The following is a 15746-nucleotide window of genomic DNA, read 5'->3' on the forward strand; positions in this document are numbered from 1 at the left end:
CTTTCTATCCTTCCAAAATGTCAAATATCCTGGAATATTCAGTTCCCAGCCTTGGTCACCTTGCAATCATGTCTTTGTAATGGCTACCATATCACATACATTTATTTCTATTTGTGCTGTCAATTTATCCAAATTGTTACAAATGCTGTGTGCATTCAGATAAAGGACCGTTAACTGATTTTTTTACCATATTTTCCTACTCTGACCTTATTTGCTGGTGCAGTCTTATGTTTGTATGCTCTGTCGCTTCCTGTCACACTCTGGTTATCATTACCCGTATTGCTACAATGCACTATTTCCTTGTCCTTACTCGTTAAATTTCCCCTCACCTAAAACCTCCCCCCGCTATTTAGTTTAAAGCCCTCTCTACAGCCCTAGTTATATGATTTGCCAGGACACTGGTCCCAGTGCGGTTCAGGTGAAGGCCTTCCCAACAGGTCAGCTCCCTCTTTCCCCACTGCTGGTGCCAGTTCCCCATGAATTGAAACCCATTTCTCCCATGAATTGCAACCCATTGCTCCCACACCAATCTTTGAACCACACATTCAACTCTGACTTTATTTACCCTATGCCAATTTTTGTCTGACTCACATAGTAATCCAGATATGATTATCTTTGTGGTTCTGTTTTTTAATTTAGCCCCTAGCTGCTCATACTCCCTCAGCAGAACCTCTTTCAGTTCTACCTACAGGGACCATGACAACTGGATCCTTCACCACCCACCGCCCCCACCTCTCCAAGTTCCTCTCCAACCCTGAGACGTCCTTAACCCTGGCACTGGGCAAGCAACACCGCCTTCGGGACTCTCGCTCTCAGAGAACGGTATCTATCCCCCCTAACTATACTGTCCCCTGCTACTACTACATTCCTTTTTACTCCCCCCCCCCACCCCCCCCACTTGAATGGCCCCCTGCATCATAGAACCATAGAAAAGTTACGGCAAAGAAAGAGAGCATTCAGCCTATCATGTCTGCGCTGGCTGAAAAAACTAGCCGTCCGTTCTAGTCCCACTTTCCAACACCTGGTCCATAGCCTTGCAGGTTACAGCACTTCAGGTGCAGATCCAGGTACCTTTTAATGAATTGAGGGTTTCTGCCTCCGCCACTGATCCAGACAGCAAAATCCAGACACCCACCACCCTCTGGGTGAAAACTTTTTTCCTGATGTCCCTTCTAGTCCTTCTACCAATCATTTTAACTCTGTGCCCCCCGGTAATTGACCTCTACACTAGGGGAAACAGATCCTTCATGTCTACTCTGGGCCTCATAATTTTGTACACCTCAATTAAGTCACCCCTCAGCCGCTCCTATTCTAAGGAAAACAAACCTAGCCTATTCAGTCTTTCCTCATAGCTGCAATTTTCAAGCCTTGGCAACATTCTTGTACATCTCCTTTGTACTCTCTCCAAAGCAATTATGTTTTTCCTGTAATGTGGTGACCAGAACTGTACGCAGTACTCCAGTTGTGGCCTAACTGACATTTTATACAGTTCTAGCATTACATCACCGCTTCTGTATTCTATATCCTGGCCAATAAAGGAAAGCATTCCATATGCCGCCTTCACTTTATTTACCTGTCCTGCCACTTTCAGGGACCTGTGGACATGCACTCCAAGGTCTCTCATTTTCTCTACCCCTCTCAATATCCTCCCGATTATTGTGTATTCCCTCACTTTATTTGCCCTCCCCAAATTCATTACCTCACATTTCTCCGGATTGAATTCTATTTGCCACTTTTCCGCCGACTCAACCAAACAATTGATATTCTGGAGTCTACAGCTGTCCTCTTCATTATCAACTACACGGTCAATTTTTGTGTCATCTGCAAATTTCCCAATCATGCTTCCCACATTTAAGTCCACATCATTAATATATACCACAAACAACAAGGGTCCTAACACTCAGCCCTGTGGAATGCCACTGGAAGCCTTTTACCATTCGCAAAAACATCCGTCGACCATTACCCTTTATTTCCTGTGACTGAGCCAATTTTAGATCCAACTCTCCACATTCCCCTGTATCCCACGGGCTTTTACTTTTCTGACCAGTTTGCCATGTGGGACCTTGCCTTACTAAAATCTATGTAGACAAGATCCACTGCACTACCCTCATCAATCCTCCTTGTTCCTCCTTCAAAAAATTCAATTAAGTTGGTAAGCAGTGACTTTCCCTTAACAAATCCATGCTGACTATCCCTGATTAATATGTGCCCTTCTGAGTGATAGTTTATCCTATCTCTCAGATTTAATTCTAATAATTTACCCAGCACCAAGGTCAGACTAACCAGCCTATAATTATTTGGCCTATCCCCCACATCCTTTTTAAACAATGGTACAACGGTCACAGGCCTCCAATCCACGGTGCTGTGGTCAGTTTGCTCATCCTCCCTGCAGTCCCTGTTCTTGTCCACACAAGCTGTAAGAACCCCAAACCAGTTGGACAATTGCAAGGGCTGAGGCTCCTCCATTGCTACCTTCTGGATCGCCATACCTGCCTCACTTGTAGTCTCACCCTCCTGTCCGTGAGAACGGACCAAATCTGAAGTACCTAGCCTAAGGGGTGTGATTGCCTCCTGGAACAAAGTGTCCAAGTAACTTCCTCTGTCCCTGATGCACCGCAGTATCTGAAGCTTGGACTCCAGCTCATCAACTCTGAGCCGAAGTTCTTCGAACTGCAGGCATGTTTGCAGTGAATCAAATTGGTGTCCACCAGCTCCCACTTGCTACAGCTGAAACGTATCACCTGCCCTGCCATTTCTATTGGGATTGAATTAGCTAATCAGGTTTCATGTTTAGAAATATCTGATCATTTGTAGTTATATTCAGTAGTTTAATTAGTTAATGTACAAATTAAGCACAATACTGTATCTGCCCAGTAACAGTATAAACTACTGCCCCAGTTTAGAAAGGAAAAAACCCCTTAAACTCACCAACCAATCATCTACCTGCTCACCTAATTTAATGCCTCTGGGCTTCAGCTCGCGCTGTCTCCAACTCCCTCTCGTCGATCACTGCTTGTTCTGTAAAAGACCAGAACAGCACCTCCTCCCACACTTAGCAAATGCCCGAATTAAGCACTCTGTTGAACAGAACTTCATGCGTTAACAAGACCTCCTGTATTTATACTAGCTGGAGTTCCAGAGACCTGAGTTAGGCCCTGCTGACTATGGACCCAGTTCTAACTAGCTACCTAATTAACTAACTATGCAACTGACACCAGCAGGCAGATTGTTTATCACTGACTAAGACACTGAAAGAAACTACAATTTAAGAGATCAACCCTTGAAATTCCCACACTTACCAAATTCCCAAGTTAAGCATCCTGTCTCGCAGCACATGGTCAAGCAGAACTTTGTGCTACTTACTAGAGCAGGAACCTTGGATAGCTTCCTTCTGCTGAGGCCAACATTTGCACCAGTACCTATCAGCCTGATAATATTTTTGCAGATAAAATGTAACCATTTTCTTTAACTTTAGATCTTCATTAAATTGAGATATTTATGAACTATTTTACAATTCTACTGTACACAAAACTGTAGCAGCAAAATTTGATCTTTACCAAGTACCTTCTAGTACTTTGAAGTGAAGACCACCCTGCAGCTATAAGAACAGAAGTATAATAGGTAACTACAATTCTATTGGAGACTAACCAGGATTGTTGTGTCCTGCAGGGGTGGATGATGGAGAAGACATTCCCCGAGAAATGCTTACAGGAATTTATGAGCGAATCCACAAACGGGAACTCAAGACCAACGAAGATCATGTCTCCCAAGTTCAGAAGGTTGAGAAGTTGATCGTAGGAAAGAAACCAGTAAGTTCATGTACATTGAAACTTTGGCAGAATATAATGCTATTTGAGTAATGGTGGATATGGCACTAAAAAGAGGGGGCATGAATGTTCTCTCTACAGGTCTAAACTATGGTGTTGGACCTTTAACCCAAAACATTCCATTTGTATCAGAAAATTTTTCTGCAATTTGTCTGTTTTTGGAAATAATTTAAAGCTACTTTCCATAAAAGACATTTCCCTATTGGATTAATGGTGATTACTAATCTGTCATACTAAGTCTGCACAAAGGCAGTTGTAGTCAGTTGAATATGCATATGGTTTACTCATATGTGTGCGGTTACAAAATTATGTTGTATGAAGCATGCACTCAATGAAATATTTAAAATGTTCATTTGTTGCCAAAAGTGCAAGGGGCAGTAAGATGTTACCCAGAGTAAAATGCAAACATATTTTTGGAACTTGATATTTGAGAATCTTCATAGCAACCTACTAAATTGTCAGGTTTGAAAATTCTGTGAGGGAATTGGACTATACAAATGGAGTATCATTCAGAACTGACTTTATTTACATTGTATACAGTATTCAGCTTAACACCTATAAAAGACCTACTGTCTCAAATTTATAATGGCACATAAATTAAGGTAATTAAGCTGGAGAAAAAACATACTACTAAAATGCAAGATTCTATACAGCTGATTTCCCAGTTGTCATGGCTGGTGGCACTGTTGTGGAACTTTTAATTAGGGCTGAGAAATTGGGTGGAGATTGCTCTGTGTACCTATTGTGAGTTTTGCATTACTTTTCCGATAGCCTAGAGTGTTCTTGATCAAAATAGGTATGAGCCTCATTTTAATATGAAATCAATAGAAATTATATCCAAATTATCACCAGTATAATTTATGTAGTTTATGGAGAAAAACACTGCCACAATCCTGATGGACCAAACAACCTTTTTGTGGAATGGTACTCTACAATTCTAAGATGGGGGACAGTTTACAACAGCTGCTAATGGCAGCAGAGTCAGCATGCAGCGAGCCCTTGCAACCACAAGAATCATTATTTCAACACTATCAACAACTTGAAGCAGATTTTGGGTGTGTTATAATACAGCCCCATCAAAATTGCCTAGATGATTGTGCAACATGCAGCAGACTACAATGTTAAGAGCACCTAACAGTGGAGTTGCACAAGATGAGGTGGTGGCCCGCTTGCAGATTGGGGAAGACTAAGACCTTGATCAAGAAAATGATGATTTTGCTGTAATACTATACCAACCAATATTGTAGGCTTTCATTAAGGAGATCATCAGTAAACTGCCGCATCTGTTCAGTGGTCATGAAGGACATGGCTGCCAGACTGGACTCACAACCGGTGGTGAGCGAACTAACATGAGTGAATAATCTCAATAAGCCAAATGGCCTCCTTCTGTGCCGTAATGACTCTTTATGACTCTCTGAACCTATGTGACCTCATCACTAATCTGATTGTTGCAGATGCATCTGTCCATGACACTACTGGTAGAAGGAAGCACTGCATAGTGCTTTTGGAGACCAAGTACTTTCTTCACATTGAGGGTAACCTCCATTGTGTTGTGTGGTTTTCCTACTGTGCTAAACGAGATTAAGAAAAAAATCTAGCAGCTCACACCTGGGCATTGTTGAGTTGCTGTGGGCCTTTAGCAGCAGAATTATATACCACCACAACCTGTAGGCCATGGCCTGGCACATCCTTCACTTTTCCATCACCGTCAAGCCTGATGATCAACCTTCGTTCAATGAGGAGTGCAGAAGAGCATACTGGCAACAGCACCAGGTGTACCAGAAAAGAGGAGCCAAGCTGGTAAAGCTACAGTGCAATTACATGCATGCCAAACAGCAGAAGCAGCATTCTATGGCAGAGGTGAACAACTCCATAACCAATTAGTTGTTTAGTAGTACAGAAATTGAGTATTGCTGAAAATGGAGACATTATGTTGAAGTTTTTCGTCTTGCACTCATAAGAACAATCCACAAGAATACCAATGTAAGGAAAAACAACAAATTTAAATTGTATGAGAAGAGAGTGCTAATTGGTTGGCAAGTGAACTCTGGTAGAGGCGTTGCCATGCATCAGTTAACAGTGACTGACCATTAACTGCCAAGCTTTGTTTGAAATTTAAACCAGGCAGCTTGACTCTGGTCAAGGCATTGCCCTGAGGAATGGCTGTCACTTATTTTGTTTAGCTAAAACAGGCTCAATGTTTGTACATATTTTTTCTGTCTGCAAAGAACAGGGCCCTGTGTATTAATATATGTAGCTTCCAGTACACACAAATGCACCACACTGCGAGCCCTACGGACAATCTTAAATTGGTTGTCAGCGTAAATCTTAGCACATTGAGGATTATTTAGCAAATGTGGTCCAATCGCGGAATCACATCTAATGTTGGGCACTGCGTTTTGAGTTTCGCAAGTGCAGGCTGGTTGGGTGCCACCTGTACCTTGCCCGTTGCGAACAACAGAAGGGACATGTTTGATGCGATCTGCCAGTCTTTGGGACTTACAGCCTATATACCTAGCAACACATTGGCATTTTATTCATATATCACATTACTCATTTGTGTGATAGGCAGGACGTCTTTTGGCTTGACGGCAGCGTCCTGTTAGTGGCGAGCACCACATGTGTTGCTACTGCATAGTAGCAGCGTGAAACAGCTAGCTTCACCTGTTGCTCAGATTTTTGGGATACATTACTCTTACAGGGTCTTTTGAGGTAGACTGGGCACTTTTCAAGGTCGAAAATGACAGCCTTAGGCCCGTTCATAAGTTTGCGTGATATACAGCGAGAAATGATCTGATCAGGGTAGCCATTGTCAGGCAGGATGTCCTTGATTTGCCCTATTTCAACATCAAGCTTGCATGGTGAGCAAATGGCTCAGGCCCTATTTTTAAGGTTGCCTGTAAGGCCAATCTTGTAGCGTGTGGAACTGTAAGAATTCCAACGCGGGTATTGACCAGTGAAGGTAGGTTTGCGGTAGACTGTGGTAGAGAACCCCTCAGCAGGTTTCTCAATGAGTAATGTGATATGAATTTCAGTGCCAGTGTGATGCTAGGTATATAGCCCCAATGTCCCCAAGACTGGTGGATCATATCAAAAAACATGTCCCTTCTGCTGTTCGCAATGGGCAAGGTACAGATGGTACCCAACCAGCCTGAGCTTGCAAAACGCAGTGTCCAACATTAGATGTGATTCCGCGATTGGACAACATTTGCTAAATAATTTTCCGTGTGCTGAGAATTACACTGACAACCAATTTAAGATTGTCAGTAGGGCTCACAGTGTGGTGCATTTGTGCATACTGGAAGCTACACATGTTAATACACAGGGCCCTGTGTGCAAACAGAATATGTACAAACATTGCGCCTGTTACAGCTAAACAAAATAAGCGACAGCCATTTGCTGGTTCATTCCTCAGGGCAATGCCTTGACCAATCAGACTCAAGCTGCCTGGTTTAAATTTCAAACAAAACTTGGCAGTTAATTGTCTGTCACCATTAACTGGTGCATTCTCTATGGAAATGCCTCTGCCAATCAGAGTTCACTTGTCAACCAATCAGCACACTCTTCTTATACAGCATAAATTTGTTGATTTCCCTTACATTGTTATTCTTGCGGATTATTCTGATGAGTGCAAGATGAAAAGCTTTGACATATGTCTCTATTTTCAGCAGTACTCAAATTCCATCACCAGTGGGTCAGGCCAAAACTCTGCAGTCCTGGCACATCCAGTCGCAAATGGTGATAGACAGTTAAGCAACTAACAGGAGGAGGGGGAGGCTTCATGGGCATCTCCCTCAATGGAGCTTAGCACACGAGTGCAAAAGACAAAGCTGAAACATTTGCAAATATCTTTAGCTCGAAATGCCTCATGGATAATGTTACGACCAAAGTGGGAGTAGTGCATTGTTCTAGTCCCACTTCTCCACAGGTCACAACGTATATTTAAATTTTCCCACTTACTGATATGGTCAATCATAGACACTCCTCTTATCCCAGAATAAAACACACCAACCAGGTTTCTTTTATAATAAACTGATAATTTTGTTTTCTATTAAACATGTCTTAACCAATAATGAAGAGAAGCATTAACTCAGATTGAAATATTGACGTTCCTTTTTTACCTTAGCCCCTCATACTCACTCACACACGCACACACATACACCAGTTAACCAGAAAAATAAAGGGATTTGTGCTTTTGAGCTCTGTTACCAAAAAAGACAACAAAAAAAAACACTTGGGCTGAATACTTGCTCATGAAGAAAAAAGGGAAGACATGGAAAGATGTCCTTTATATTGGTTTGGCATCCCAATTGCATATAGTTGGCTGTCACTGGAATCTTCCTAGAACAGTTCTTTTCAGGCGATGTTGAAGATCAGTTTGGGTAGGCTGTCCAAGAAATGCAGCTACAGAGGCTTCAGACAAGCCTTACTGCAGAATTGCTGCAGCAGGGTTTTCAGTTCCCACGCATTCGATATGCAGGTTTTCTTCAAATACAGGAGGGAAAAGGAGACTGACACACTGAATACGCAGGGTTTCTTTCCAAGAGAGAGAAAAATATGAGCTGGGTTTCCTTGGCAGGCAAAAGCCAACTATCTTCCAAGCAGTTTACACTCCAACTGTCTTTTTTTTAAATCATTTTCCATATACCAACTCACTGTCCAAATCGAAACCATAAACAATGTCACAAGAGACAAGCCTCCTGGCCTCTATAAATCTTGACCTGCCACTTCTTTGTAAACATCTTCTCCAAGTCAAAACAAGAAGCTCCCTGCTGGTATTTTGTCTATAAACAGGTGCCTTCCAGTAAGAGCATGTTTACAAGTGAAGTCCAGAAACTTCTGGTGACCTCTTTTTCAAAAATCACGAAGTTCAGCACCTCTTCAAGCTTCCAGATGAATCAATATCCATAATTCAACTATAAGTCCTTAAAGACCTATTTTACAAAAAATAGCACTCTAATAACAATAATCTTTCTGGACCTCCTCTGAGGCCCCCAGCATAACATACTAGCCTTCAGCCAATTTAATTCACTCCACAAGGTATCAAGAAGCAGCTGAGTATACTTGATGCGACTATGAGTCCCTTAAATATATACTGTGTCTGTGCTCACTATAAAAGGAGTGAGTAATGTAAGAAGCTGAGAGTTGCTAACCTCTTCAGTATTGGAATCTGTTATTGGCTCTTGGGATCATTGAAAGTCACAGAGAAGGAACAGATGTTAGAATGCTGGCTGCAAGACATTCATCCAGACAGAGGTTATTTTGCTGATGAGGTGTGTCATGGTGGAGTCCTGGAATGTATGCATGAGCGAATAAGAGGAAGAAGATGATGAGGAAGGGGGTGAGATTTTTATCCCTGAACTTTAGCGAGTCCTCCAAATTCTGCTCAGCCACTCTGCTGTAGTCGCAAGCTGGCATGGACACAACGGGCTGAATGGCCTCCTTCCATGCTGTAATTTTTCTGTGGTTCTAGGATGTTGAGCATGGTCTGGTCAATTTGACAGCATTAGATTTGCTCCATTTGTTATGCGCCATCTTTTCCTACGAGCAAACAAGTTATATTGAGTTCTTGGAAGTTTGAAGAGCGTATAAGAGGCACAGAAATGTTAACCATGCATTCCAGCTGTACATGAGTAAATGAATATGAATTACAGCAGTATATTGTGTTGTGAGGTTGATTCCTGAGCTCACTTTTTTCCAACATTTTTGAACAGTTCCATTTTGAAGTGGCAATAATGTGTGCCCTGCTAGAATATGAGCATGCATGCCAAGCTTGAAAAGAGGTGTTAAATGAGGTCTGAGACTTTAGTGCAACTGTGGTATAATGGGGTGAGATGAAACCCTTTTGGATGTGCACAATTTGCTCATCTACTTGGCATAGTAAAATACTGGTTTGCCTTATTTTGGCAGATTTCCTGAGAATGATTAACCTTTGTTTTAATTTTGCCAATGTCATTTGCCTGTTTGACGTACACCTTCTGTCAAGCAGATTGTGCACTTCTGTTTTGAAGGTGTACCAGGATCCCCATAAAAGAAATCCTCCTTTGCTGCCCTTTTAGTAGAAGTAGCTCCAAAACAGCTTCTGAAAATGGAAATGTTCTATGTAGCTAATCAGCTAATTCCAGTTTTCAGTCCAACAGAATGCAATTAGTCCTTTAAATAGTGCCTGTAACCTTTAAGAGATTTAACTACTAGTTGTTTCCTGCTCTCTCCCGCATTCCCTAACCAATCTTGGAAAGTCCCATCAATTGGCTCTGGTGTGATTTCTAATCCTGCTATTTTAATAGCTGTAAAGGAAAAATTGCGTCTTAATATTGAAGGGTTCGAAACACCATTGTCCTGAATTCAAGGGAGCTGGATACACTGAAGAAGCACTCAATGCTGCATATTAAATGTTGACTAAACAGGACTCACCTGTATTTTAAAAACCTATTGGTAATTTTATCCCACTCTTTCTGCTGAATTTGATGTTTTTGAATATGGTTATTTCGTTCACGGGGGCTAACGGTAACATTATAGATGAGATCTACAGGTGATATAGCCAAAAGTCCTTTCTAGAAATAAGGAAGGAAAGCTGCGGGGGAGTTGCACTCTTCTGAACCATCAGCTTCAGGAGAGGAAGATTGAAAATTGGATGAAACACTAAAGTAGCTCTGGTAAGCTTGGAATAACTCGTAATATATAGCCCTGAGTGTTCATTGCAGTTGGACTAAATTGCAACGAGTGCAAATGGAATGTTTCTATATTTTTGTTTTGTCCAATCTAGTCTTAAAGCGCAATATACTTAATTTGTTGTGATTTGAAATCCTGTGTTTCTCTTTGAAGTTTAATGAACTGTTTTGTCTTTCCACTGTAGATTGGATCTCTGCATCATGGACTTGGTTGTGTATGTATTTCTTTTTATTTTGATGGCTAATAATTTTCATTGAATCTATCTAGAGCATAAACAATCTGTATTTAAAATAACTTAATTTAACACCATAGGAGCAATAGAAACTGCATAGGTCTTGTATGCTGAGAATGCAATGACCATAATGTTAATTCTTAGAAATGTTTAATGTTTGCAATTGGCATGCAATCATGTTTTCTAATTTGTTCATGAGATGTGGACGTTGCTGGCAAAGCCATATTTACGGCTCATCCTTAGTTCCACTGAAAAAGTAGTGTTGGGCTGCTTACTTGAACTACTTCAATACAGTGTTTCATTCCTGTATAAACAAATAAACTCATGAGTTGCAAAGAAATATTGTGTAGACAGCATGCAGGCTGTATACTTAAACCGCTAAAAATACATTTGTCCAACATTTGTGGTCAATGAATGGCATGAGCCATTTATTACACTTCCCCACGAACTTCTGGGCATTTGCTTTGGAATTTGCTGTGATAAGAAAGCCATTTTGGTGCAGTGCCCTGTACAGGGGATCTAGGACATGTGTGAACAGGGCAACCAACTGTGTACAAAAGCACAACACTGATATTGGACATCTGAAATAAAAACAGAAAATGTTGGGAATACTCAGTGTAACGACCGAGGTGGGAGGAGTGCACTGTCTTTTCTAGGTCCACTTCTCCACAGGTCACAAAATATATTTAAATGTTTACCCAGTTACCGATACGGTCAATCATATACTCTACTCTTTATCCCAGAATAAAATACACCAACCAGGTTTCTTTAACAAAGAACAAAATTATCAGTTAATATAAAACAAGACATAACCAATAACGAAGCAAAGCATTAACACACAGAGTGAAATATGAAAGTTCCCTTTTACTTTAGCCCCGCTCTCTCTCTATCACACACACACTCTCACACACACAGGTTAACCGAAAAAGTAGAGATTTTCTCTTTAGAGCTCTGTTACAAAAAAAAAACAAAAAAGAATACTTTGGCCAATACTTGCTAATCCTTGAAGAAAAAAAGAGAAGACGTGGAAAGATGTCTGTCTCCCTTTTTAGTTTGGCATCCTAGATACACATAGACGGCTGTCCCTGGGATCTCTGTAGAACAGTTCTTTTCAAGCGATGTTGAAAATCAATTTGGCAGGCTTTCCAGGAGAAATGTGACATCAGGGGTTTGTGGCAGGCTTTTCAGGAGAAATGCAGCATCAGTTTCACTCTTTCTTACATTTGTTTCTCAGGAAGTTCTCAGATGGAAAAAGGTGCAGAATGTGACTGCACTTTTGGCTGTTTTTCTCCAACCACCTTCAAAACTGTTCACACCCCGACACACTGTCCAAAGTTAAACTAAAAACAATATCTCCAGAGTCAAGTCTCCTGACCCCTATAAATCTTGACCTGTCACTTCTCTGTAAACATATCCCCCAAGTCAAAAAGCCCCTCCTGGGTATTTATCTGAAGACAGGTGACTTCCTCCAGTAAATGTTGTTTTCTAACAAGACCTCTCAGTGCCCTTTCAATGACCCCAGTGTAAATAAATCGATGGAATCCTTTTCAGTTTTCCCAAATAAAACAATATCCATAATTCTAAAATACATTAGTCCTCAAAAAAAAATACTTAAAAAATATAGAAGCACTGTCATATCAGCGAGTCAGGCAGCATCTGTGGTGAGAGAAACAAGGTTATCGTTTGAGATCAATGACCTTTCATCAGTTCAAGGACTTGAGAGAAAAGTGAATTTGGAGATGGGGCAGTAGTTTGCAAAGACAGAGAGACGTCAAGGGTGGGTTTTTTGAGGAGGGGCATGATGTTGACAGATTTGAAGGGGAGGGCAAGAAGTACCTGAGGAGAAGGAACTGTGAACAATATCAGCAACATGGAGACCAGGAAGAGAAGTTGGCTGCTAAGCAGTTTGTTGGGAATTGGGTTGAGGCAGAACAAGGTGAGTCTCATGGAAACCACGAGCTCTGAGAGGGCGTGATGGGAGAGAAACTAGAGAAAGATGGGCGTTCAGGGTGGGCAGGCAGGAGGAATGTTGGAGAAAGTTTGGCAGGCAGGAATAGGAGGATTGAGCAATTGAACATGTGGCTGGAGAACTGGTGTAGGAGGGAGGGCATTAGATTTCTGAGACATTGGGACCGGTTCTGGGTCAGGTGGGACCTGTGCAAGATGGACGGGTTGCATCCTAGCAGGACTGGGATGAATATCCGCGCAAGGAGATTTGCTAGTGCTGTTGGGGAGGGTTTAAATTCAATTGTCAGGGTGATGGGAACCTGAGCAGGAGCTCAGATTGGAAGTAAGCAAAACTGGTAACTTGTCAGGGGTGTGGGAACCAGGAGCAAGTATCAGAGAGGAATTACCAAGCTGCACAGAATACTGGGGGAAATAGATAGCACTAGAGTAGGGAATAGCAAGTTATTAGGTGGGGTCAGAGTAAGGGAGAAAGTAATAATGTTTGAATCAGGGTTAATGTGCATGTATGTGAATGCACGGAGTGTGGTTAATAAGACTGGTGAGGTACAGGTGCAGATTGCCATGTGGAAATATGATATTGTGGCTATAACAGAGAGCTGGCTCAAAGAAGGGCAGGACTGGGTGTTAAATATTCCTGGATACAAGGTGTTCAGGAAAGATAGGAAAGGGAAAAAAGGGGGGGAGGGGTGGCGGTATTGATTAGGGAAAGCATTGCAGTGCGAGAGAAAAAGGATGTCCCAGAGGGGTTGAGTACAGAATCAATTTGGCTAGATCTAAGAAGCAAAAAAGGTGTGGTTACATTGCTTGGTGTTGTCTATAGGCCACCAGCTAGTGGGAAGGACAGTGGAGGAACAAGTTTGCAGGAAAATTACAGAAAGGTGCAAAAATTATAGGGTAGTTATATTGGGGGACTTTAATTATCCAAACATAGACTGGGATAATAGTAGTGTAAAGGGCAGTGAGGGGCAAGAGTTGCTAGAGTGTGTTCAGGAAAATTTTCTACAACAGTATGTTGCTCGTCCAACAAGAAATGAGGCACTGCTAGACCTGGTTCTTGGGAATGAGGTGGACCAAGTGGATCAAGTATCAGTAGAAGAGTATTTAGGGGATAGTGATCGTTGTATCATAAGGTTTCAGCTGAGTATGGAAAAGGACAAAGAGCAAGCCAGGGTAAGAATAATTAACTGGGGGAAGGCCAACTTCAATGGGGTAATGATGGAGCTGGGGCGACCAAATTGGAGTCAAAAACTGGCAGGAAAACCAGTAAATGAACAATGGACTACCTTCAAAGAGGAGATCATTCAGGCACAGTCAAGGTATGTTCCCTCAAAGGATAAAAGTAGGGCAAAGAAATCCAGAGCCCCCTGGATGACAAAAGAGGTAGAGATTAAGATAAAGAAGAAAAAGTCTGCTTATGACAGGTAGAAAATGATATTGAGAACCAGGCTGAATATAGAAGGTCCAGAAGGGAAGTGAAAAAGCAAATAAGAGAAGCAAAGAAAGAGCATGAAACCCCATGCGGCTCTTTAACATCTAATTTGCAGCTCCCAACTTTTTCCAGTTGGATTGCATAATTGTGAATAAAGCCTAAAAAAATTTAGTCACGAAAATAAGAAAGATCTAGACAGCAACACAGTTTTCCTTTATTGAGTTATTCATTTGCCTAATCAAAAATTGTTTCTATGCTTTCGGACTTCAAAAGTGGTAAGGCACTTAAATAGTCTTAACTGATTTTCAAGAGAGTTCATCAAAAAAAAATTGGTTACAACGAGATTTGCAGGGTTTAAAAAAAAGGGGGTTATGAGCAGCATATTTAGGAAAAAATGAATTCAATCACAGAAAACAGAAAGGTTGAATGGTATTGAAACAGAGAATCATCAAAGATGAAAATAGTGATTTTAGCTTAGAAATGTCTAGATTTTGTTTTGCTACCAAGCTAAACCGGACTTGCATATGTCTGATATGGGATGAAATGTTTCATGTTTTTAAAAAAAAAATCAAATCTGCCTGGCAATTGTTAGGCTGCGTTTGCTGACAACACTACCACTAGGTGGTGCTGCAGTGGCACATGCGCAAATGCAGCATGTGCCACTAAAACGTCAGTCTGTGACTTCAGGTAGCTGCCAGGACTAAAGATGGCGCTGCTCAAATAATCACACAAAGGCAACCTAACCTAAACACATGGCAGCACACAATGGTGGGAGGGAGAGAACGGGATGAGACCCGGGAGGAGCGGGGGTGGGAATGGGATGGGGGGGTTTGGTGGGGGGGGGAGTGGGACAGGATGGGGGGGGGGGGAGGGAGTGGGACAGGATGGGGGGGTTTGGTGGGGGGGGTGGGGGGGCGACCGGCGAGAGCAGTGAGGGTTGGAGCGGAGCGGCCAGCGAGGGGGGGAGCGGAGCGGCCGGCGAGAGCAGCGAAGGGGCGGGAGCGGAGCGGCCGGCGAGAGCAGCGAAGGGGCGGGAGCGGAGCGGCCGGCGAGAGCAGCGAAGGGGCGGGAGCGGAGCGGCCGGCGAGAGCAGCGAAGGGGCGGGAGCAGAGCGGCCGGCGAGAGCAGCGAAGGGGCGGGAGCAGAGCGGCCGGCGAGAGCAGCGAAGGGGCGGGAGCGGAGCGGGCAGTGAGGAGGGGAGCGGAGCGGCCGGCGAGAGCAGCGAGGGGGGGAGCGGAGCGGCCGGCGAGAGCAGCGAGGTGGGGAGCGGAGCGGCCGGCGAGAGCAGCGAGGTGGGGAGCGGAGCGGCCGGTGAGAGCAGCGAAGGGGAGGGAGCAGAGCGGCCGGAGAGAGCAGCGAGGGGGGGAGCGCAACGGCCAGAGAGAGCAGCGAGGGGGGGAGCAGAGCTTGACGCATGGGTGAATACCCTTTAGCGTTTCATTGCTGTACGCGTAAAGCGCATGCGCAGAGGCCGACCTGGCACGTTGCCCGAAGATGCACACGTCACGCGATGATGTAATCGGCGCATGCTCCGACCAGTCCTGGCAAGTCAGAAGGCAGCGCACACGCCGAGAGCAGGGTACCGTCTGCGCATGTGCGCTCCTTGGCGCAGCCTGAT

At 43.1% G+C, this 15746-nt stretch overlaps 1 protein-coding gene across 6 annotated transcripts in view; it reads left to right on the forward strand.

Annotated features, from left to right (window-relative positions):
* Positions 1-15746, forward strand: part of iqsec1b (IQ motif and Sec7 domain ArfGEF 1b) — a 708606-nt gene that overhangs the window by 621492 nt on the left and 71368 nt on the right. For all 6 annotated transcript variants that reach the window (XM_068051803.1, XM_068051799.1, XM_068051805.1 and 3 more), the window contains 2 exons: positions 3670-3809; positions 10684-10713. In XM_068051803.1, coding sequence (XP_067907904.1) covers positions 3670-3809; positions 10684-10713 — 170 coding nt within the window. The remainder of the gene's footprint in view (positions 1-3669; positions 3810-10683; positions 10714-15746) is intronic.

Source organism: Heterodontus francisci, chromosome 19 (assembly GCF_036365525.1).
Source record: "Heterodontus francisci isolate sHetFra1 chromosome 19, sHetFra1.hap1, whole genome shotgun sequence".
NCBI lineage: Eukaryota > Metazoa > Chordata > Chondrichthyes > Heterodontiformes > Heterodontidae > Heterodontus > Heterodontus francisci.